The sequence below is a fragment of the Rhinoderma darwinii genome, chromosome 3, assembly GCF_050947455.1.
Source record: "Rhinoderma darwinii isolate aRhiDar2 chromosome 3, aRhiDar2.hap1, whole genome shotgun sequence".
Classification (NCBI taxonomy): Eukaryota; Metazoa; Chordata; class Amphibia; order Anura; family Rhinodermatidae; genus Rhinoderma; species Rhinoderma darwinii.
Window position 1 is genome coordinate 233906472 of NC_134689.1, and position 25110 is coordinate 233931581.

A 25110-nucleotide genomic window follows, 5' to 3' on the forward strand; every position below is an offset into this window, starting at 1 on the left:
GCAAATCCTCAGTAAAATCTGTAAAGGTAAATTCACACGTATCATAAACACTACGGATTTTCCACAATGGATTTAATTGCGGAAAATCCGAAGCGTAATACAGTAGCAGCAGAGTGAATGAGATTTGAACAAATCTCATCCATACGCTGCGTAAAAAATACACTAGAAATTCGTTGATAAGTTGATAAATTGACCTGTGGTGTGGTTTTTTAATTTATGTTGCAGAAATGCTGCTTTCTGTTGTGGGTTTTCTCCATTAAATTCAATGGGGGAGGTAAAACCCGCAACAAATAGCAGATGTTTTTGCGGCGGAAAAGCTGCGATTCTACCACAAACAAATTTTAAAAAGCTTATACTTACCCAGAACTCTGTGCTTCTGCGTCCAGCCCTGCCTCCAGGGATGACGTTTCATCCCATGTGACTGCTGCAGCATGTCAGAGAGACGCGTGGCATGGAAAGTATAGGCCTTTTTATTTTTTTTAACCTGCCTTAGTGCTTCTTACATCCTCACAAGTGCTTCATCTTCTCTAAAGGCGCCCTCCACATCGTGTTATCGCCCTACGTTTATCTTGTACGTCATAAAAGCTCCCGACGTACACGATAAGTGTGTTCATAGGGCTCCATTATCTCCTTTTGGTCTCCGTCGGGTTGGTATACTTTGGTATATCTTTTTTCTTTTTTTTTGAAGGAGGGAATAGCGTAGTAGACTCTGGTATTCCATCCTGAGAGATCCCGCAAAAAAACATATACCGCTCCTGACAACACTATATGGACAGTAATGTCAGGAGTTCCCAATGCCGGAGTCCCCAGGCAGAGCATCACAAGCACTTACCCGTGGACTTTGGCCCAGGTAAAGCTCCTGACATCACTGTTCACTTATGGACAGTGACTTCAGGAGTCTCCCCAGGGCCATTCCCCAGGCGACGTATCTTATTGTGTGCTATATGTTTTGCCTGAATTCAATAAAATCCAGGGTATCAACTGATCGCTGACTGCTTCATGGTTTCGTTCACTGTAACTTCACGTCAGTAACAAAATCAGTTACTGCATATAGCGCACAAACGTGAGCGCCAAGCTTTTTGTTGCCCACCCCCTGTAATGGAGGGGAGGGGGCCCAATCTCTTTGGCTGCATGGGCCCAGAAATTCCTGATGGCGGCCCCTGCCGTAGGCCTACAGATAATCAGTCAGCATATTTATGCTTCCCTTTCTGAGAGCAGCATGCAGTAGTATTTTATCTATCTGTTTTTTTCTGTAGAAAAAAAATTGTATTCTGGCTAAACTAATAGTATATTAGTTGCAGAACGCTGTGAACTGGGAGTCTGGTGTATTCATGAGCTGCAGAGACCCCGCCATCCTGCCACTGATTGAAATCTTTTACCCTATCATTGTGCATAACACTATTGCGTGCTGCCCTCAGAGAGAGAATAGAGATACATTCCCTTTAAAATTGTCTGTGTATTCCTTTAGTATGTACTGTTATCTGTGGCAGATATTGATTTATAGACCATGATGGGTTAATATCTGATTTACACAAATGTATGAGTACATTTTGAAAAGCCGTTACATGAACATCTAGGGAGTTCTAATTTTAAGATTTTTGGTTCACTTCTTCAGCTAATTATCTCTCTAGATGTTTTTTCCAGATCTGATATGTTCTGTCATGCATCTTGCTCGCTTATTACACATCCTCTGTGCTTTACAGTAAACATTTTTGCGGATCACAAATAAGTAATGTAGGAATGTTTGTTTAGACAATGTCATTTCTAGTAGGGTTTTATCTTTAGGGTATGTTCACACGGCAGCGTCCGTAACGGCTGAAATTACGGGGATGTTTTCAGGAGAAAACATCCCCGTAATTTCAGCCGTAACGGCATGTGCAGGCGCTTGAACGCCGTGTCCATTACGGACGTAATTGGCGCTGCTTTTCATTGGAGTCAATGAATAACGGCTCCAATTACAGCCAAAGAAGTGACAGGTCACTTCTTTGACGCGGGCGTCTATTTGACAGCCCGAATTACGTCCGTAATTAGTGTGTGTGAACATACCCTAAGAATAAAGCAGCTAAAGGAAACCAGTCTCTAAAAAACAGATGCTCAAGTGTTAAGAAGCAATCTGTAATAAAATATTCCATATAGACTTGTATACTCTATAAAAAGAAATATGTGCCATATTGATGCTGTACCTGCAATTAGGTTTCATAAGTAGACCATTCCTATTAGGGCATGTTCATTGCTGTGGACGATCCGCAGTGGAAATCCACAGCAGACGTTTTTTCAATTGGTTTCTATACCTTTTTAGGTAACTTAGTTCAGACGCTGCGGAAAATAACAGTGCAGAATTTAGGCTGCAGTGCAGAATTTTCATACCACAGCATGCACAGTCTGTTGCAGAAAAGCAGCGGATTTTCACTTCAGATTTCAACCTTTGCAATGCAAAGTCCGCCGTGATATCCATAACATCTGAATTACTTGTCGAATATGCAAATGTTGCTGCAGATTTGTTTAATAATTGTCACGAATTTGCAGCAACATTTGCAGCGTAAAAATTCCGCCACATCTGTACATTCCCTTTAAGGAACCTAAATAGCGCTGACGTTTTATATGAAAATATTTAAATAAAGTTCTACCAGTTGCATCTAGATATAATCTACATCAGTCTGACCATTTGGGCAACAGTGCAGTGCCCAAGGGGCCGTGGCCCCTTAGTCAGCTACAACACATGCTAATGTTTAAAGGCTATGAACATTTTTAATGTTTTTTTTTAATGAAATATATGTGTTTGAGCATAATATATATTTTTCGAATAAAGTTTAATTAACATTTTATTTTGTTTTGGCGCTGCAACTTCTATGTATACTTAGAAGCTGCATAGCAATGTCAGCCAAGTTGACAGTCCAGCTGACTGACGGATTCCGCATAAAGTGACATTATGCCGTTTCTATTTATAGAGATTTAACTTTTACTGTATAGAGATTTAATTTAACATTGTGACTGCCATTTTTTAAATGCTCTTTAATTGTTTTTAGGATCATTTATAGAAGTGGTGGGCAAGATGTGGCAAGTTTCACAATTGCAAATGTACTTTTCTATAATAATGACATGACCCTGGGATAGTAGAGTTCGTTCAGTCTAAGGAAAAATTAGAGCATTCCTTTTTTACCCCCTAAAAGGCCAGACCCCCCCCCCCCCAATTTACCCAGCCCATAAAACACATACACATTGGGTTGAATAAATCATGGCCAAAACAGCAATTATATTAACAAACAGAAATAACAATAAACAAAATTTACATAGAAACTTAACAAGGAATGGGGAGTCCTTGGAGATACAAAAAATCTGGCGCCAAAAATTTACCCATCTGCATAATATTTTACCCCCAGCCGTCTCCCCACAGGCTCAGGGGCACGGTCATAACTGCAGTTGGCTGTCTTTAAGTTCAACCACTCCCCGGGACACCACCCAGCAGGAGCCCAAATTGAGCCAGATAACCGATCAATTATATAATTCGGGAGGGACCATACCCACGATGAATCCCCCCCACACAATTTACCACCAACTCCAAGGACCCCCAATCTGCCAACACACTGCCGCGACTCCGCATCAACTGCACTTCAGAGTCCATGCACCTTCGAAAAAGATGTAAAGAAAAACGAGCAAAACAGCGGAAAAACAACTTAACCCCTAGGCGCACCACGACGCAACTGTACGTCCATGTGGCCAGATTCTTAGCGCACGGGGACATACAGTTACTGCTTGGTTCCCGTTGCACACTGCCGGCGACAGTGTGCACCGGGAGACCCGCTGTCCCTGACAGCTGACACTCCACTGTATGTCGATCAGCCGCTTATTTACGCTGATTTCGGCAATTAACCCCTTAATTGCGGTGACCGATTGCAATCACCGCATTCAGGGTTTTCTAGCACATCGGCAGACCTCACAATTAAATCGTGAGGTTTGCAGATGGCTAGCATGGCGCCCGGAGGCCAAGTAATGGCCTCCGTGTCTGTCATGTATGGAAGCCTATCAGGACCAGCCTCCTGATAAACTTCCTGTTAGAGTGACAAGACGTCACTGCCATTCGCGATTCACACTGTCGATGTCAGTGTCTGTGAAAGTGTCAGTGACAGTGTGCATCGGGAACTGGGAGGTCAGTTGTCTCTGACAGCTGACACTCCACTGTTGCCGATCAGCGGCTCGTTGCCGCTGATTTTGGCAATTAACCCGTTAAATGCGGGGCTCGATTGCGATCTCTGCATGTAGGGGGTTTGTAGCACATCAGCAGCCCCCATGCAATTGTGGGGGCTGCTGATACTTGTGATGGCACCCGGGGGCCAGACAACGGCCTCCGGGTCTGCCATGTACGGAAGCCTATGAGGACCAGCCTCTGGCTGGTCCTCATAGACTAACTGTCAGTGTGACTGTGACGTCACACTGACAGTTGGAATACGTTACACGACCTAGGTAGTATAACGTATTCTAGCAGCGATCAAAGCTGCAGGTAAAAAAAGAAAGTGTAAAAAGTAAAGAAAAAAGTAAAAGAAAGTTAATAATCTGTTTTAAAAAAGTGTAAAAATAAAAGCTTTTTTTTTCCTATAATAAGTCTCTTTATTATAGGGAAAAAATGAAAACGTTAAAAAACAGTACACGTATTTGGTATCACCGCGTTCATAACGACCCAATCTATAAAACCTATATGCCAGAATCACTATTTTTTGGTCACCACCCCTCCCAAAATATAGAATAAACAGTGATCAAAAAGTCCTATTACCACGAAAATAGTACCAATAAAAACTACGACCCGTCCCGCAAAAACAAGCCCTTACACCGCTTTTTTGACTGAAAAATAAAAAAGTTACGGCTCTCAGAATATGGTGACACAGAAAATAAATTATTTTATAAAGAAGTGATTTTATTGTGCAAATGCTGTAAAACATAAAAAACTATATACATATGGTATCGGCGTAGTCGTACCGACCCGCAGAATAAAGTAAAATTGACATTTATAGCGCATTATGAAGGCCGTAAGAAATAAAGAATTTAAAACGCCAAAATCACAGTTTTTTGGTCACCAAAGCTCCAAATAAAATGTAATAAAAAGTGATCAATAAGTTGCATGTACCAAAAAATGGTACCAATAAAAACTACGGCTCGCCCTGCCAAAAATAAGCCCTCACACCGCTCAATTCATGGAAAAATAAAAAATTTATGGCGTTATGGGGTCACTTTTGGGGTGTTTCCACTGTTTTGTTCCCTCCAGGGCGTTGTAATCGCGACATGGCACTAAAAACCAATCCAGCAAAATCTGCGCTCCAAAATCCAAATGGTGCTCCATCCCTTCTGAGCGCTGCCATGGGTCCAAACAGCCGTTTACTACAACATATGGGGTGTTTCCGTAATCTGGAGAAGATGTTTTACAAATGTTGGGGTGCTGTTTCTTCTTTATTCCTTGTAAATATTACAAATTTCTATGTTTTTTCGGAAAAAAAGTAGATTTTCATTTTCACAGACAAACTCTAATAAATATAGCAAAATACCTGTGGGGTCAAAGTTTCTAACTATTCCCCTAGATAGGTTCCTTGAGGGGTCTAGTTTCCAAAATGGGGTCACTTTTGGGGAGTTTCCTGTTATGGCAGGAAGGAGGGGATAAGTGAGCCCTAATCTACCCACCGCCCTGTCCCTGCCTACTTGCAATGACCCGCCCTAGGCGACGGGGTACAACTGGGCGGCGGTCCCTACGCTGACTAAGTGCAAGGGAATACAAACAGGGAACAAGCAAGGGAAGGGGCAGTAGCCCACGGAACACCGTGAGGAAACCAGAGTGGTCAACGAGCCAGTCAGAATGAGGATGTCACCAACGCAGAGCAAGGAGCAGGAAGCAAGCCGGGGTCAGAGCGAAGCAGGATAAGCGGAAGCAGTAGCAAGGCTGAAGCAAGGCAGTAGCAGGCTGGAGCAAGGCTGTAGCAGGGCCAGGAAACCAGGAAGAATCACAAGCAATGAGGAAGAGAAAACGACAGGTATAAATGGACAGGGGGCGGAGCTAACTCCGACTGACCAGGCCGCGATAGGCTCTCCCACTCCTGAGCCTGCCACCCTGATTGGTGGGAGCCGGAGTCAGTCTAAGAGGTCCGGCCTCAGGTGTCGATTGATTAATCCTGGGAGTATCCACAGACGTAGTGCCTGGCAGATCCTTTACATTTCCATTGTTTTGGCACCACAAGACCTCTTCAAACCTGACATGGTGCCTAAAATATAATCTAAAAATAAGCAGGCCCCAAAATCCTGTAGGTGCTCCTTTGCTTCTGAGGCCGGTGTTTCGGTCCATTAGGGCACTAGGGCAACATGTGGGATATTCCTAAAAACTTCAGGACCTGGGCAATAAATATTGAGTTGCATTTCTCTGGTAAAACCTTCTATGTTACACAATTATTTTTATTACAAATGAATTTCGGCAACAAAAAAAAAGTCTAGTACCGTGTTAGCCAGAGACAATATGAAATGTTAAATACTTTTGTGTCAAAAAAGACAAAAGTGTAGTAGGTATGATACTTTTATTGGCTAACCATAAAAGCTCTATATGCGAGCTTTCAGAGCACACAGGCTCCTTCTTCAGGCGAGTTAACAAATGAATGACTTAGAAAAAAGCACAACATTTAGTTCAGTTTTATTGCCTTGGCTTATCTTAATGATATATCACTTCATGTACTAATTGTCTTTGTGTAACATCTAAATGTTGTGCTTTTTTCTAAGTCATTCATTTGTTAACTTGCCTGAAGAAGGAGACTGTGTGATCTGAAAGCTCACATATAGAACTTTTATGGTTAGCCAATAAAGGTATCATACCTACTATACTTTTGTCTTTTTTGACACAAAGGCAAAAAAGAAAGAAATTTGTACATTTCCCCTCTACTTTGCTTTATTTCCTGTGAAACGCCTAAAGGGTTAAGAAACTTTCTGAATGCTGTTTTGAATACTTTGAGGGGTGCAGTTTTTAAAATGGGGCGATTTATTGGGGGATTCTAATATATAAGGCGCTCAAAAACACTTCAGAACTAAACTGGTCCCTGTAAAAATAGCTTTTTGAATTTTTCTTGAAAATGGGAGAAATTGTTGCTAAAGTTTTAAGCCTTGTAACGTCCTAGAAAAGTAAAAGGATGTACAAAAAACTATGCAAATATAAAGTACACATATGGGAAATAGTAACTAGTGACTATTTTGTGTGGTATTACTATCTGTTTTACAAGCAGATACATTAAAATTTAGAAAAATGCAAATTTTTGCAAATTTTCTCAAAATGTTGGTGTTTTTCACGAATAAATATTGAATTTATCGACCAAATTTTTCCACTATCATAAAGTACATTATTTCACAAGAAAACATTCTCAGAATCGCTTGGATAGGTAAAAGCATTCTGGAGTTATTATCACATAAAGTGACACATGTCAGATTTGAAAAGGCCAAAACAGGCTGCGTCCTAAAGGGGTTAATAAACATTCAAGAACACAAAAAAGAGGGAGGGCGGGTGGAACACTCAAAACGCATCATGATCTTTGTAATGGCGCCAAACACCCCTGCCTCCCCTTATATACCTGTGCCTCGCCCTAGTATCCCCCTCCCCTACATAACTCCTACTCCTCTCCTACGCTTCCTTAACCCTTTCCTGCCTACACCCCTGGTCATGCTGGCCTTCCCCTAAGTCCTTTGGCCTGTGCCTGGCCTGAACTGGAATATATTTCATGAGGTATGGTTATTTTTTAACACTATCTCTGAATCAAATGTTCAGGCCATCAGACATGTCAGATGATTTTAGGAACACAGTTTCAAACATGAGAGTACAGCTACATAAAGATACTTAATATGAGAATCATGTAGCGAATAAAGTGTAAAATTCATTATGCACAGTTTAAACGAAGAGATGACAACCTACGCAGCGGTCACTTCTGCTCTTATGAAATTGAAAATAGATCTAGCATGGGTGAAAGAAAAAGGGTCAACAATGTATGATATGATCCCAACATCAGGACAAAATTTAACTATGGGCATTTTCTCTAATCATCCCAGTGATTATTTTGAATACAAATTGCACTCATGTTCTAAGTTATTGAGACATTTTAATATTATGTCAAATAGTTTAGGATTTACCTAGAATTATAAAAGCTAATCCATATGTTCCTTTAATTGCCTACATAGTATAAATTTATTTGATTAGATTTAGGCCTCATGCACACGTCAGTATTCTGGTCAGTATTTTGCTTCAGTATTTGGAAGCCAAAACCAGTAGTGGAACATAAACAGAGAAAACCTATAATGGAAAGATTTGCCTCTCTTCCGTGTTTTGGACCCACTCCTAGTTTTGGCTTCCAAATACTGAAGCAAAATACTGACCAGAATACTGACGTGTACATGAGGCCTAGGATAAAGGCGTTAATGAAGATGAAATTACTGTAGTAAACATGCATGACTATAAATAGTTTTTTAGCCTTTCTTTGCAATGTATTATTTTACTGTGGGACCTGGACATTTCTAGTTACGCCATTATATATCATGAGAATGTTTTATGTCTATGTGTGAAGCTTTTTTTTTTTTTCTGAAAAATTTTCATTGGTAAATTTAAGAACTTACAATTTTGATTTATTTTCATATTTTATGTGGTTATCAAACTGTATGTACTCAGTAAGTATTAGTGAATGTACGTAAATAGAAGTGATATGAATTAATTAACTAATGTATATGTTCCATCTCTTCCTGGTTGATGCAGGGTGAAAAGGGTGATTCTGGATTACTAGGAGACATTGGAAAAAAAGGAGACAAGGTATCTTCTTTGACAATTACAAAATTGCAGTATTGATTTATTTATAAATATAAGAAATACAGAAGGTGTGAGAATACTGTACTTTTTTTTTGTTGAATTTAACTAAATAAATGTAAAGATCCCCTCCAGTAGGGCTAACTCTTACCCCAAACAACCATATTTTATCATCCAAAACGTATAAATACTGAAAAAAATGTGCTCCTACACTGCATGTTCGACTCTAAGCCCAAGAGCCTACCTGGATACCGGTACTTGACGAGCATAATTGGGAACTTGGGTGACAGAGTAGAACAGTGGAGCAGGGACAGACTTAAGCTACACTAAGGAACTGGTTGGAAATGGATATGCGCTCGAGAGCAGGAGAGGTTTGATAGCAGACAAGGAAGATGAATGACTGACTTTTATTGAGTTAGTGTTGGCTAACCCTTGGTGCGCATTCTAAGCAATCCGCCATTCTACCTCCTTAAGCTCAGCAAGGACGATAAAAATACCTAGTTTGCTGTCCCTAGGATAGTCCCCAATAGCCAGTTGGGCTGCAGATTGCTGGTATAATTTATATCGCGTTCAAATGGATCCAGTTTGGTAACAGGCAGTTAACATCGGGTCCAGAAATGAGAATTAGGAGGCAGGGTAAGAGTCAGGCCAGGCCCTGGTCAGTACACAGATTACCGGATCAAGCAGAGTCAAGACAAAGCTTGGTCAAACACAGGGAATCACAGTAAAACAGAAAAATTCCAGGAAATTCACCACGAGGGCTGGAAATCAAGCAAGGAATTCTAGGAGCAGCTCATCTTTAAGGTCTCCAGCATAACTTTCTAACAATGTAACTATGGATTGTTAACATTGTAGTTTTTAGATGAGGCAACATTGGCCTCCATCTCATCATTTAATTTCATCAACAGGTACAACAGTTGTACTTATTTGTATGATTTATTGTTGATGTTTTATTTAATTAAAATATTGTTCATGAAATGTATGAAATCATATGCTTAGCTCCATAATTTGTAGAGAATCTTGTCATTCCTACACTTAGTACACCTCCTCCTATAAACGCTGCTGAACGTATTTGACCTAACAGAGTTGTATTTCAATTATACACATGAGTGAGTAATGCTAATGTGCATAATTATGCTATGCAGCATATGAGTGAATGTTTTTGTGGAAATGTTTGTAGAGTAAGTGATGTATTTTTATGAATAAAAGATGATAAAATGTCGTGTTTTACATGAAGATGCTATTTATACATGTGAGGTGTAATAAAAAAAATTCACTGGATTTTTTTTTTCTGTTCCGTTACATTTTTTGCATGCTTTTTATGTGATGTGCTAGGGTGAGCTTAGGGGCAATCTGTTAAAATGGGGTACTGGGTTAAAAGGTGTGTTTGCTTTATGACCTAGATGGTAAACTCCTTTTGCATGACCATTTTTTGGGTATCTCAGTAAAGGATTTCGTGCAATGAGACCCTTCCACAACTCTCTGAGTTATAAGGTCCTACAGCATTTGAATAACAAATCTCAGAGAATGAGGGATTTCATTCTTTTATGACTCTGAAATAAATAAAACTGCAAAAAGAGCCCCTTTGCTAAGATGGGAAAAATACATAAAGCTAACCTTTACCAACACTCAATGGCAGAGATCTTTCTGCACTATAGACCAGTCATTCAGAGGCACTTCTCACCAAGTAGCAGCTCTCAAAACATGTCTTAGATGGTATGGAAACAGTCCACTGCACCTCACACTGGGGAAATAATTAACTTGGCCAACACCACCTGTATGTACAAAAAACCTAGAGCGCTCAACCAACATAACATTTCGAGATTCCACAAGCAATGGGGTATTTGGACATAGAGCCCCTATTATGCTCATTGATCCTATAATTCCGACTTTATTACATGTTATTTCTTGATAATCCGTTGTCACCTTGTTTACTTGTCGCTATCATACTAAAAATGTACCACATGTTATATACACTCACAATGTTTTTACCTATATTGCTTTGTAAATTCAACTTAATGTATACCCTGAAAATTTGTACATTGTTTTTTTTTTTTTACTAATGTTTGCTTTGTCTATGTTTTGACTTACCTCTTCCTTCTTACTTTCTTTTCTGTATTCTAAAAATAAAAAATAAACCCCACATATTTTACACAAGAAAACATAAGCTGGCCACACGGAGGGCATTCTTGTTCATGGAGCATATTCTTCTATTCGCCATGGCCAAACGTTTACGTTGACTTAAAGTTTGAAATGAATGACATGACCATGACATATTTAGGTTCAGCATTCTGTGCAGATTAATTTCATATTATATTTTTATTAGCAGCCTGAGCCCTGTTTTTTAAAGCTCAAATTCCCTGCATAGACAAAGGACTAAATATTACAATTTTGTATGCAGTAAGCTCCTCATAGTGGCAAGTGCAGGTGCACAGAATGTTCTTATTTAGTGCTATGTCTATGCAGGGGATTTGGAGCTCTGACTTAGAAAAATTTAGTTTTGATTACTATAAAGATACAGTATATTATGTAATCAGAACTTTGGATTCGATGGTAGACATTCACTTTAAGCATTAAGATTCTTTATAGTTTCATTTTTGTGCAGCGGAAATTCTCTATCTATATTATTTTCTTTATAGGGAATGATGGGGTATCCAGGCAAAACAGGAGAACCTGGAATAATAGGAGTTAAAGTAAGTATTTTATATTGTTTCTGTCAACGTTAGACAAATAGTTGTATAATAGGGAAGACTTTTCATTATGCACAGTAGCAGGACCATGACTATAGCATAGGTTTGGAGGTCACTATTTCTTACACAGAATACATGCCAAGATTTTTATATGTTTTATATATATATATATATATATATATATATATATATATATAGTTGTCCAAGAATAGGCAGCACTCCAAGTCACAGTGAAAAAATTGGCTTTTTATTAGCCCTTGTGCCAATAAAAAGGCAATTTTTTCACTGTGACCTGGAGTGCTGCCTATTCTTGGACAACTATAGGAGATTTGGAGCGGTGATCGAGTTCCTGGGGCGCGCACCCACTCATAATTTTGACTGGTGCTGCTGGACGGTGGACTCTTTATATATATATATATATATATATATATATATATATATATATATATTGTCAAAAAATTTAACTGTACGTGATGACAAGTTGAATCATATAATACTCTCTAAGACTATAACACGTTTACTTTGTATGACTATTTAACAGATCAGGGCAAAACTTGCAAGCTATTTAGGTAGGGGCACTGTAATCCTGCTCTGATGAACCAAAGAATTGATTACAATAATACAGTACATGTACAAAGTATTTGACAGTTAGAACTGAACCAATTTCAAGTGAGTGTGTTACTTTTCTTTGCTCTTGGAATCAGTGACATCATGAAGACATATGTCACTGTGTTTAACATGTGCTACTTGTGACATTAATTTCCAATAAAAGTATAGGTAGCTTTTGAATGATGGTTTAGTTCACACGTTGTCTCCAAACACTTTACTCATGGTTAGATTTCATGTGATATCTGTGATACCTTGATGTATCTACAAGATATAAAAATAAGTTTCCAAAAAAGAAAGTGTAATGGGATTAGCAGTAACATTCTGACAGGCTCTCTGCAACCAGGCGGAGGTCAAGAAAAAAGTGAACCAAACTTCAGTTTTATGTCTGCATACATGAAGAAATGAGAGAATGTTTCATGATAAGGCTTTAGCAGAAACTAAGAATTACTGGTGCGTGACTGTAACAGTACCAATTAAAGTCACACACCAGTTCATCCAAGATAGATTTCAAAGTTATGTTTTTCTGTTCTAAACTTGATCATTTTTAATTTTTCATCCCTATATTTTAGAAAATCATTAGTATTTGACTTTTCAAGTAAAATAAATTGTATTTCCTGACCTAAAGAACTTCTGCTTTAAAGTAAATTGTTCATTCTGGCTGAATAAAGAATTATTTACACAGTATTTGATGGTTTATTGCATTTTAGTTTTTTATGCATAGTTAATATTTTTATCTCTTAGACTATTTTATACAAATTATCAGTTTGTTAATATTCCCTTTATTTTTAATTTTTTATATTTATCTATGTACCAGGGTGAAACTGGAGTACAAGGAAACCCCGGTTTATCAGGCGCTCAAGGTCCATGGGGACCAAAGGTTTGTAGCCCCTTCCTTCAGTCTGTTAATAGTGTAACAATACAAATGTCTGGATGTCTAATTACAACAAATAATAGCCAGATAACTAAATATATATATATTTCATACAGACAGTCAAAAGGGCTGTCATGGGATAGAAACAAATATTGTATTTATTGATTGACTGTAGCCGGTTACAGATGTAACAAGTATAAAAAATATATATATAATTACGTATAATTTGAAAAGCAATATATGTATATATTCTCATCATCATTAAAAAGATAAAAACTTGATCTTGAGTAATTTTAAGAATCTAATAATTTAATTATATTACATGAAACAAACATTTTACTTAAATAGATAGCCGGGGTTGTTTCTAGTGTTGTGTCAGATGAATGGGGCAGTCGCTGAAATTTCTGTACCAAAAATACTGCGTGTGAACATACCCTAAGGGCATGGCCAGACGTGGCGTGTTTCTGCCGACACTGTCCGCATCAATGCCGCACATAATCTGCGTTGCAGATTCTGTTGTGGCTTTGCCTAAAATGGGCAGGAAATTGATGTGAATTAGCCGTTGCGTCTTCAGGTGAAGAGTACTTCCCTTCTCTCTATCCGTGCAGGATAGAGAGAAGGGACAGCCCTTTCCCTAGTAAAAGTAAAAGAAATTACCCGGCCGGGTAAGTATGAATTTCTTTTACTTTTACTAGGGAAAGGGCTGTCCCTTCTCTCTATCCTGCACGGATAGTCACGGATAGTTGTCTTGGTGACACATCCCTCTTTCGACATCCAGCCCGAACTCCCTGGATGAAGCGGCAGTCCATGTGACCGCTGAAGCCTGTGATTGGCTGCAGCCGTCACTTGGACTGAAACGTCATCCCGGGAGGCCGGACTGGAGGAAGAAGCAGGGAGTTCTCGGTAAGTAGGAACTTCTATTTTTTTAACACATTCATCTATATTGTGATCGGAAGTCACTGTCTAGGGTGCTGAAACAGTTACTGCCAATCGTTTAACTCTTTCAGCAGCCTGGAAAGTGACTATCCCCTGACGTCGCCTAGCAACGCTCCCGTAATTACGGGTGCACACACGTAGTCACCCGTAATTACGAGAGCCCTATTGACTTCTATGGGCCTGCCCGTGCCGTAATAACGGCCCGTAATCACGTAATTACGGGCATTTTTACATTAGTGTGCATGGGGCCTCAGTCTGGCTATAGACCAAGAAATACATAGGTCCAGTCAGAATGAAGAAATATCATGTTCATAAAACCAATACGCTACGCAACACACATAACATCTGCGTATTTCATTGCGGAATATTGAATCTCCATTGAAGTCAATGGAGAAATTCCGCAATGAGTCCGCAACAAGTCCGCTACACGTCCGCAACAGCCAGTGTATGCTGCGGACACCAAATTCCGCACCGCAGCCTATGGTCCGCAGCGGAGTTTTCCGCAACATGTGCACGAACCTAACTAAAAAGCAGTGGAAACAATGGAGAAAATGTCCGCTGCGGATTTCCAGAGCAATTCCGCCACGTCTGGCCATGCCCTAAAGGTGAGGCCACATATTCCATGGTAATTCGCTGTAGAACAGCGAATGCGGCTGAAGTTTTTGACAACATCGGGGCTATACATCAATCACGACATGTGACCTCAAACAGAGTGAGAGAAAGATAGTAAGATTCTCTCCTTGTTTGTAGGGTGATAAAGGGGAGAAGGGAATTGACGGACCACTTGGAACTGTCGGAGATAAAGGAGATACGGTAAGAATAATTTGTACATTTAAAATGCACTTTATTTAAGCAAACGTGGGACTAGATAAATCATACGGTATGTGGTTGCTACTAACAAAAGAGTTAATGACAGTGCACATCACCTACACCTTTTATCTTTTTTTTCTACCCAACCAATGAACAATTTTCTTGGTTTCCATATTGGAACATGGAGTAACTTGATAGCCATATTTGATAGCACTTAGGTTACATTTAGCTATTACCATACATATTAATAATAATAACAGCACATCACAGCAGAAAGTGTAGGCTTGCGTTTTGGAAAACCTCCTTAGGCTATGTTCACATCTGCGTCAGGGCTCCATTCCGACGTTGCGTCAGAGCTTTCCGTCGGAACGGAGCCCTAACTGACACAAACGGAAACCTTAGGTTTCTGTTTTCCATCACCATTCATTTCAGTGGTGACGGATCCGCTGCCAATGTTCTCAGTTTGTCTCTGTTGTGCTAGGGTTCCGTAATTTTGATGGGATGAATATCGTAGTCGACTACGCTATTGATTCCGTCAAAACTACGGAACCCATTCACAATGAAGACAAACTGAAACCATTGGCACCGGATCTGTCACCATTGACATCAATGGTGATGGAAAACAGAAACCTAAGGTTTCCGTTTGTGTCAGTTAGGGCTCCGTTACGACGGAAAGCTCCAACGGAACGTCGGAACCGAGCCCTGACGCAGATGTGAACAAAGCCTTAGTCATAGCGCATACAGTCTCTATTAGGGTATGTTCACACGGCCTATTTACGGACGTTTTAGCCCCGAATTACGTCCGAAAATACGGCTCCAAAGCGGCAGCAAACAACTGCCCATTCATTTGAATGGGCTTTACGATGTTCTGTGCTGACGGTCATTTTTTTTTAAAAACGCCCGCGTCAAAGAAGTGCCTGTCACTTCTTGTGACGTAATTGGAGCCGTTTTCCCTTGACTCCATGGAAAAACAGCTCCAATTACGTCCGTAATGGACGCAGCGGAAAGCGCCTGCACTTGCCATTACGTCTGAAATTGCGAAGCTGTTTTCTCCAGAAAACAGCTCCGTGATTTCAGCCGTTACGGACGTGTACGTGTGAACATACCCTTAGGTTGAAGTAGTAAATTTCCTGCTGTTTAATTTAAACATTAGTGTTGAAACAAATGTGCTGCAAATACATCAAACTGTTAAGATAATAAATATTGTATACATTGCAAAAAAATAGAAACAAATATTTATAAACACACAGACAAACCTTGTCAATGTCTGAATAGGGAATAAAGTAGTATTGAGCAATTTATGTACAATAAAAATCTAGAATTTTGTACATATGTTTACCAACATGCTGTGGATGCAGCCACATGGTCCTACTTGGCAAAGGAGCACCCGTTGGCTTGTAATACATAGGGCATCTTTTACATTCACTTACGCTACATTCACATGACAGTGGGCAAAAAAAGACCATTAAAAACTGATCAGCTGTCAGTTTTTCATGGCCATTTTGCATCAGTGTGTCTCCAAATTTTCATCCATTATCAGTCTGTCTGTCTGTTTTAATGGCCATTTGTAAAAAAAAACCTGTCCTATTATGTTAACCCCTTCCCGCACCTTGACGTAACTGCACATCAAGGTGAGCAGTAACTTCGCGCACCTTGACGTGCAGTTACGTCTGTACTTTGACAGTTAATCGCCACACGGCGCTACACCGCAGCGGCGCTTAACTGTGCAGGGCGTCTGCCCTGCTTTCCCTGTTGCCAATCAGCGGCCCATCGCCGCTGATTTTGGCAGTTAACCCCTCAGATGCGGCGTTCAATTGCGATTGCCGCATTTAAGGTGTTTAGTGCAGATCGCCAGCCACCACATGAAACCACGGGGGCTGGCGATGGTACCCATGGCAACCGGACGCCAGACAATGGCTTCCGGGCTGTCATGTACAGAAACCTATGAGTACCGGAGGCTGGTACTCATAGGCTACCTCTCAGAGTGACTGTCACGTCACAATGACAGTTAGAACACATTACACTACGTAGGTAGTGTAATGTGTTCTAGCAGCGATCAGAGCTGCAAGTCTAAATGTCCCCTAGTGGGACAATAAAAAAAAGTAAAAAAAAAGATAATAAAAATGTTTTATAAAAGCTTAAAAATAAAAGTTAGAAGTTACATAAACCCAAAATTTTTTTTTCCTATAATAAGTCTTTTGTTATAGGAAAAGCATGAAAATGTTAAAAAAGTACACATATTTGGTATCACCGCGTTCGTAACGACCCAAACTATGAAACTATGATGTTATTTTTCCCGCACGGTGAACACTGCAAAAAAAGAAGTAAAGAAACAATGCAGGAGTTACTATTTTTTGGCCACCACCCCTCCCAAAATATAAAATAAAAAGTGATCAAAAAGTTGCATGTACCCCAAAATAGTACCAATAAAAACTACAACCTGTTCCACAAAAAACAAGCCCTTACATAGCTTTTTGACTGAAAAATAAAGAAGTTATGGCTCTCAGAATATGCTGACACAAAAAATGTATTATTTTATAAAATAGTGATTTTTTTTGCGCAAACGCTGCAAAACGTAAAAAAAACTATATACCTATGGTATTGCCGTAATCGTACCAACCCGCAGAATAAAGTAAAATGTCATTTATAGCTCAGGGTGAACGCTGTAAAAAAACAAAAAAACAATAAAAAACAATTTTAGAATTTATGGTTTTTGGTCATCTTGCTTGCTAAAAAATGGAATAAAAAGTGATAAAAAAAAACGCATGTACCCCAAAATTTTACCAATGAAAACTACACATTGGCCTGCAACAAATAAGCCCTCACACAGCTCCGGGGTAGAAAAAATTAAAAAATTCTGGCTCTCAGAATATAGCGATGCAAAATGTGCAGGGTGTTCTTAAAGCGGATAAGATTGGGCACCATTTATCAGTGTGACACCGGCCACATATCTGCGGATTATTATTTATTTACCCCATTATTATACCCTCTTATTATGCCCTGATGTACTCCGCACAGCTTACATATGCCCCCACATTATAAACTGAAACACCAGCAAAACCCCAAACAGAACTACTACCAAGCCAAATCTGCGCTCCAAAAGTCAAATGGTGCTCCCTCCCTTCTGAATACTACAGCGTGCTCAAATAGCAGTTTACGTCCACAGATCTGGCATCGCCATATCCGGGAAAACCTGATTAATATTTTATGAGGTATTTGTCTTCAGTGGCACAAACTGGGCACAATATATTGTCAGGGGCGTAGCTAGGGGGGGGCAAGCGGGGCCCCGGGCGCAGTTCAGAGGGGGGCGCCAGCGCCCCCTCCTCCTGCACTATAATTGTACCTGTGTCGCAAGGACACAGGTACAATTAGAAGCAATGAATGACCGGGCACGTTCCGTGCCCGGCCATTCAGCGCCTTTCTACGAATGAAGCGACTGGTACCTTTTGTACCAGTGACGCTTCCGTCGATGGAAGGCGCTGACTGACTGGCAGGGAAAGTCATCCTGCCCAGCCAATCAGCACCTTTCATAGACGCTGTGTTCAACCCCCTGGAGACCTGCGCAGAAGAGAGCAGGTCTCCATGGCTGCCGGACGGCGTGGGAGCGGGAATAAGGTGAGTTTGAAAAAAATATATTTTTTATTTTTTTTAAAAATTGTAATAGAAGTGTGGCTGTATCTGCGGGGGGGACTTTGTCTACACGGGGGACTTTATCTATGGGGGGTGTCTATCTACAGAGGGACTATATCTACAGGGCTGGGCTATATACAGGGGGACTATATCTACAGGGCTGGGCTATATACAGGGGGACTATATCTGCTGGGCTATATACAGGGGGACTATATCTACAGGGCTGGGCTATATACAGGGGGACTATATCTGCTGGGCTATATACAGGGGGACTATATCTACAGGGGGGCTATATACAGGGGGACTATATCTACAGGGCTGGGCTATATACAGGGGGACTATATCTGCTGGGCTATATACAGGGGGACTATATCTACAGGGGGGCTATATACAGGGGGACTATATCTACAGGGCTGGGCTATATACAGGGGGACTATATCTACAGGGCTGGGATATATACAGGGAGACTATATCTGCTGGGCTATATACAGGGGGACTATATCTACAAGGGGACTATATCTACAGGGCTGGGCTATATACAGGGGGACTATATCTACAGGGGGGGCTATATACTGGAGTGGGCTGTCTATAGAGCACCATATACAGGGGTGGGCTATATAGTATATAGCCCCCTGTAGATATAGCCCACCCCTGTATATGGTGCTCCATAGATAGCCCACCCCAGTATATAGCCCCCCTGTAGATATAGTCGCCCTGTATATAGCCCAGCCCTGTAGATATAGCCCCCTGTAGATATAGCCCCCTGTAGATATATTCCCCCTGTATATAGCCCACCCCTGTATATAGCCCACCCCTGTAGATATAGCCCCCCTGTGTATAGCCCCCCTCTGTAGATATAGCCCCCCTGTGTATAGCCCACCCCTGTATATATAGCCCCCCTGTGTATATCCCAGCCCTGTAGATATAGCCCAGCCCTGTAGATATAGCCCCCCTGTGTATAGCCCCCCTCTGTAGATATAGCCCCCCTGTGTATAGCCCACCCCTGTATATATAGCCCCCCTGTGTATATCCCAGCCCTGTAGATATAGCCTAGCCCTGTAGATATAGCCCAGCCCTGTAGATACAGCCCAGCCCTGTAGATATAGCCCAGCCCTGTAGATATAGCCCAGCCCTGTAGATATAGCCCAGCCCTGTAGATATAGCCCAGCCCTGTAGATATGATCCCCCTGTATATAGCCCACCCCTGTATATAGTCCCCCTGTAGATATAGCCCACCCCTATATATAGTATCCCACAAATAGCTCCCACCTATAGTGCTCCACAGAAAGCCCACCCCTGTATATAGCCCCCTTGTACATATAGTCCACCCCTGTATATAGTGCTCCACAGATAGCCCACCCTTGTATATAATATATACAGGGGTGGGCTATCTGTGGAGCACTATATACAGGGGTGGACTATCTAGTGGAGCACTATATACAGGGGTGGACTATATGTACAAGGGGGGGCTATATACAGGGGTGGGCTATCTGAAACACTATATACAGGGGTGGACTATATGTGGAGCACTATATACAGGGGTGGGCTATATCTACAGGGGGGCTACATACATGGTTGGGCTATCTGTAGAGCTCTATATACAGGGGTGGGCTATATCTACAGGGGGCTATATACAGGGGTGGGCTATCTGTAGAGCACTATAGGGGGAGTTATTTGTGGGATACTATATACAGGGGTGGTCTATATGGGGGCACTATCTACAGGGTCTCTATGGCAGGCACTATCTACAGGGGGCACAGTGTGTGTGTGGGACACGGTGTATGGTGCTATTATAATTAGAGGTGCAGTGTTTGGCGCTATTATATTTAGGGGCGTAGTGTGTGGTATAATGATAACTTTATCTTTATTTATAGGTGTAGAAATGTTGGTAAAGTGAGAAGCTGAAGACATGTGAGCGGTAAACTGCAGAAATGGGCTGTGACCGGGAGAATTCATCATAGAGGTCTGGACCGGATGGAGAAAAAGAACTAGAATCTGAGACGTCACCGGTGAGTCACTTAATGTAAATGTTTATTCTGCCTCTAATCAGTAATGTAGTCACTGTGTGATCTGCAGCGAGATGATGGGTGGTATGATTATGATATGATTTATTTTTGTGAAACGGCATCTCCCAGCATATCCTTACCATTGTTCGGGCTATGCTGGGAGCTGTAGTTTTACGCCGTACAAACCTATACGGCAGGGGTTGCACTAAATTGAGCTGTATTTGTTCTGGGGCTGTATATATGTACCGAGCTTGGTTCTGGTGTTGTGTATAGAACCATATTGCTTGTGAAATGTACAAATAATTTTATGCTCGCGTTACATAAAAATAAATGACACGTCGATTGGTAGAGAAAACAAACACGGCGAGGGGGAAGGAGATGTCGGGAAAGAAGTTGGGGGGGCGCCAAACTGAATCTTTGCCCCGGGTGCTGGAGAACCTAGCTACGCATCTGATATTGTGCACTAAAATGGCATATCAGTGGAAAATTTTAATTTTCACTCCGCACCACCCGATGCACATTAACCCCTTTGTGCACCACGACTTAATAGTATGTCGTGGTGTGGGTGGTGATGTATGGAGCGGGCTCATGCGCTGAGCCAATGCAATATGTGTATTACAGCTGACACCCGGTATTAACGGACAGGAACAGCGATCGCGCTGTTACAGGAGCCTGTAAAAATGACAATATACTGCATTAAATTAGTATTGCAGTGTATTGTAGAAGCGATCTAATGATCGCTGGTTCAAGTCCCCTAGGGGGACTAATAAATTGTGTAAAAAATAAATAAATAAAGTTATTAGTGAAAAAAATTAAATAAATATTTAAAGACCAAAAGAAAACCCTTTTCCCATTTTTTCGCTAAATCAATGTAAAAAATAAAAATACACAAAATTGGTATCGCTGCGTCCGTAAAAGTCCAAACTATTACAATATACCATTATTTAACTCGCATGGTGGATGCCGTAAATAATAAAGAATTTAAAACTGAAAAATCGCTGTTTTTTTGTCACCTTAGCTCTAAAAAAATGTTAATAAAAAGTGCTCAAAAAGTTGTACGTACCAAAAAATGGTACCAATAAAAACTACAGCTCGTCCCGCAAAAAATAAGCCCTCACAGCACCCAATCGACCAAAAAATAAATAAAGTTATGCCTCTCAGAATAAGGTGATACAAAATGTTGTTTCTTTTTAACAAATAGTTTTTACTTTGCAAAAGTAGTAAAATATAAAAAAAACTATAAATTTGGTATCACCTTAATCGTATTAAGTCTCAGAAAAAAATTAAGTTGTAGTTTTTACTACACGGTGAAAGCCATAAAAGCGAAACCCAAAAAACAATGGAGGAATCGCAGATTTTTCCAGTTTCAGCCTGCCAAGACTTTTATTTCAGTTTCCCAGTAGATTAAATGGTACTTTAAAGATAGAAAATACAACTCCTCCTGCAAGAAATAAGCCCTCACACGAATCTATTAGAAGGGGAGTGAAAAATAAAAAGGCAAAAAATGGATCTCTAATGACGGGATAGGGAGACGGACAGGTGAGCCCTAATCTACCCGCCACTCAGTCCCTGCCTACTTATACGGCCCGTCCTAGGCGATGGCGTACAACTGGGCGACGGTCCCTACGCTCAATATGTGCACAACAGACAGGGGTACACAGAAGTAAAGGGAAGTGGGGCAGTTGCCCACGGCAACACCGTGAGCAACAAGAGTAGTGAACGAGCCAAGTCAAACCAGGAGAGTACGTGGTAGCAAAAGCAGAGCAGGAGGATAGTCAGTCAAGCCAGGGTCAATATGAAGCAGAGATCAAGGGTAATAGCAGGAACAGCAGAGCCAGGAAGCAAGACAATCACAGGCAAAGGACAAGCAGCAAATGAAGGTATAAATAGACCAAGGGCGGGAGCTAGAACCATCTGGCCAGGCTGTGATAGGTTCTCCCACTCCTCAGCCTACCAGCCTGAGTGGTAGCAGAACGAGTCACTCGAGCAGACCTAGGAACAGATGCAGGCTGATTAAGTACGGGCGTCGACACAGAAGCTGTGTCAGGCAAATCCTTTACAGGATCAGTCCAGAAAGGGTTAATTAATTTCTAATAAAAAACCATTTATGACCACAAGTGGGGTATAGACGTACTCGGGAGAAATTGCTTTACAAATGTTGGGGTGCTTTTTCCTCCTTTATTCTTTTTGAAAATTAAAAAATTCAACATTTTAGTGGAAATAATATTGATATTCATTTTCACAGCCTAATTCTAATAAATTCTGCAAAAGATCTGTGGGGTCAAAATGCTCACTATACCCCTAGTTTCACAAATGGGATCACTTTTGGGGGGTTTCCACTGTTTGGGTACCTCAGGGGCTTTGCAAATACTACATGGCACCCGAAAACCATTTCAGCTAAATTTGAGCTCCAAAAGCCACATAGCACTCCTTCCCTTCTAAGCCCCGCTGTGGGTCCAAACACCAGTTTATTACCACATATGGGGTATTTCCGTAATCGGGAGAAATTGCTTTACAAATGCTGGGGTGCTTTTTTTCCTTTATTCCTACGTTTTTTTCAGAAAAAAAGGAGATTTTCATCTTCACAGATTAATTCAAATACATTTAGCAAAAAAACTGTGGGGTCAAAATGCTAACTATACCCCTGTATAAATTCTGTGAGGGGTGTTTCCACGGTTTTGGTCCCTCCAGTTCATTGCAAATGCGACATGGCACTGAAAACTAATCCAGCAAAATCAGCGCTCCAAAATCCAAATGACGCTCCTTCTATTCTGAGCCCTGCTGTGGGTCCAAACAGCAGTTTATTACCACATATAGGGTATTGCTGTAATCGGGAGAAATCGCTTTACAAATACTGGGGTGTTATTTCTCCTTTATCTCTTGTAAAAATTTAACATTTCTACGTTTTTTCAGAGAAAAGTAGATTTTCATCTTCACAGACTAATACAAATAAATTTAGCAAAAAAAAACTGTGGGGTCAAAATGCTAACTATACACCTAGATAAATTCATTGAGGGCTGTAGTTTCCAAAATTGTTTTTTTGTTTTTTACTGTTTTGGCACCACAAGACCTCTTCAAACCTGACATGGTGCCTAAAATATATTTTTTAAAAAAGGAGGCCCCAAAATCAAGTAGGTGCTTTTTTGCTTCTGAGGCCTGATTTTCAGTCTATTCGCACACTAGGGCCACATGTGGGATCTTTCTAAAAACGGCACAATCTGGGCAATATATATTAAGTTGCATTTCTCGTGTAAAACCTTCTGTGGTACAGAAAAAATTGTATTACAAATGATTTTTGGCAAAAAAAAAAAGAATTTTGAAAATTTCACCTCAACTTTGCTTTAATTCCTGAGAAATGCCTATGTGGTTAAAACACTTTCGGAATGCTGTTTTGGATACTTTGAGAGGTGCAGTTTTCAAAATGGGGGGATTTATGGGGACTTTCTAATATATAAGGACCTCAAAGCCACTTCAGAACTGAACAGGTCCATAAAAAAATGGGCTTTTGAAATTTTCTTGAAAATATGAGAAATTGCTGCTAAAGTTCTAAGCCTTGTAACGTCCTGGAAAAATAAAAGAAAGTTCAAAAAACTATGCAAACATAAAGTACACATATGGGATATATGAAATAGTAACTATTTTGTGTGGTATTACGGTCTGTCTTACAAGCATTTAATTTTAAAATAATGCTAATTTTTGCAAATTTTCTCTACATTTTGGTGTTTTTCACACATAAATATCGAATTTATTGTCCAAATTTTTTTTACTAACATAAAGTACAATATGTCACGAGAAAAAAAATCCCAGAATCACTTGGATAGTTAAGAGCATTCCCAAGTTCTTACTACATAAGGCAACACACGTCAGATTTGAAAAAATCGGCTTCGTCCTCAAGGCCAAAACAGGCTCAGTCCTGAAGGGGTTAATATGGAAGTGTGTTTACATTGCTTTCATTTTCGATAAATAAATTTTGTCCTTTAGGCCCCATGCACACGACCATGAAAACTCTCCGTAATTGGGGGACCATAATACAGTCCGCAATTATAGAACCATTCAGTTCTATTGGCCGCTGACACGTTTCCGTATCGCTATGGATGGGTGTCTGTGTCGTAAAAATGTTCCAAAAATGATGGAACATGTTCCTTCCTTCCTACCTTGTATGGGAGCACGGCCCGAAAAATGCGGGTTCCCGGCCTTGCCCGCAAGCGCGGGCTGTTATTATGGGCACGGCCGTGTGCATGGGGCCTTACAGTTTGCAATACCTGTCTGCATTGCCTCCGTTCACACCACTGGGCTTGCACTGTGTATTTCAGCTTTTGTCATTAATTTAACCAACTGTTAATTTGTTTTGATGACTTATTGTTGTGTAGTAAAGCTCCAGGAACACAGAATCCACATCAGTTGGCCCAGGTTATATGCATGCTTCATAACTCATAATAAACATTAATATATAAATTCTAGAGACTCAATTCCTGTACACATTACCAAATATTTTGCCTACAGACCATCCCTCTGGTCCTCTGCCCAACCATTGTAAGTAGTATCCACCAAAAAAGTTTGTCTTAAAAGTAATTCAAATGCCAACTGGTCATGTCCAACTCCTGTAACTAATTTTAATGTGTTCAGTGTTCACCATGCGTTATTAATTGTGGATCAGTGTCAAGTATTTAGTATTGTTATTGTACTACAAGGAGCTTTGTGACTAATCAAATGAGTTTCTGATTTACTGGTTTATTGGTGTCTTTTTATTTTCTT

The 25110-nt window shown here is 40.5% G+C and overlaps 1 protein-coding gene across 1 annotated transcript in view; it reads left to right on the top strand.

Annotated features, from left to right (window-relative positions):
• Positions 1-25110, top strand: part of LOC142750416 (uncharacterized) — a 372136-nt gene that overhangs the window by 288768 nt on the left and 58258 nt on the right. The window contains exons 85-88 of the mRNA XM_075859419.1: positions 8756-8809; positions 11443-11496; positions 12917-12979; positions 14660-14722. Coding sequence (XP_075715534.1) covers positions 8756-8809; positions 11443-11496; positions 12917-12979; positions 14660-14722 — 234 coding nt within the window. The remainder of the gene's footprint in view (positions 1-8755; positions 8810-11442; positions 11497-12916; positions 12980-14659; positions 14723-25110) is intronic.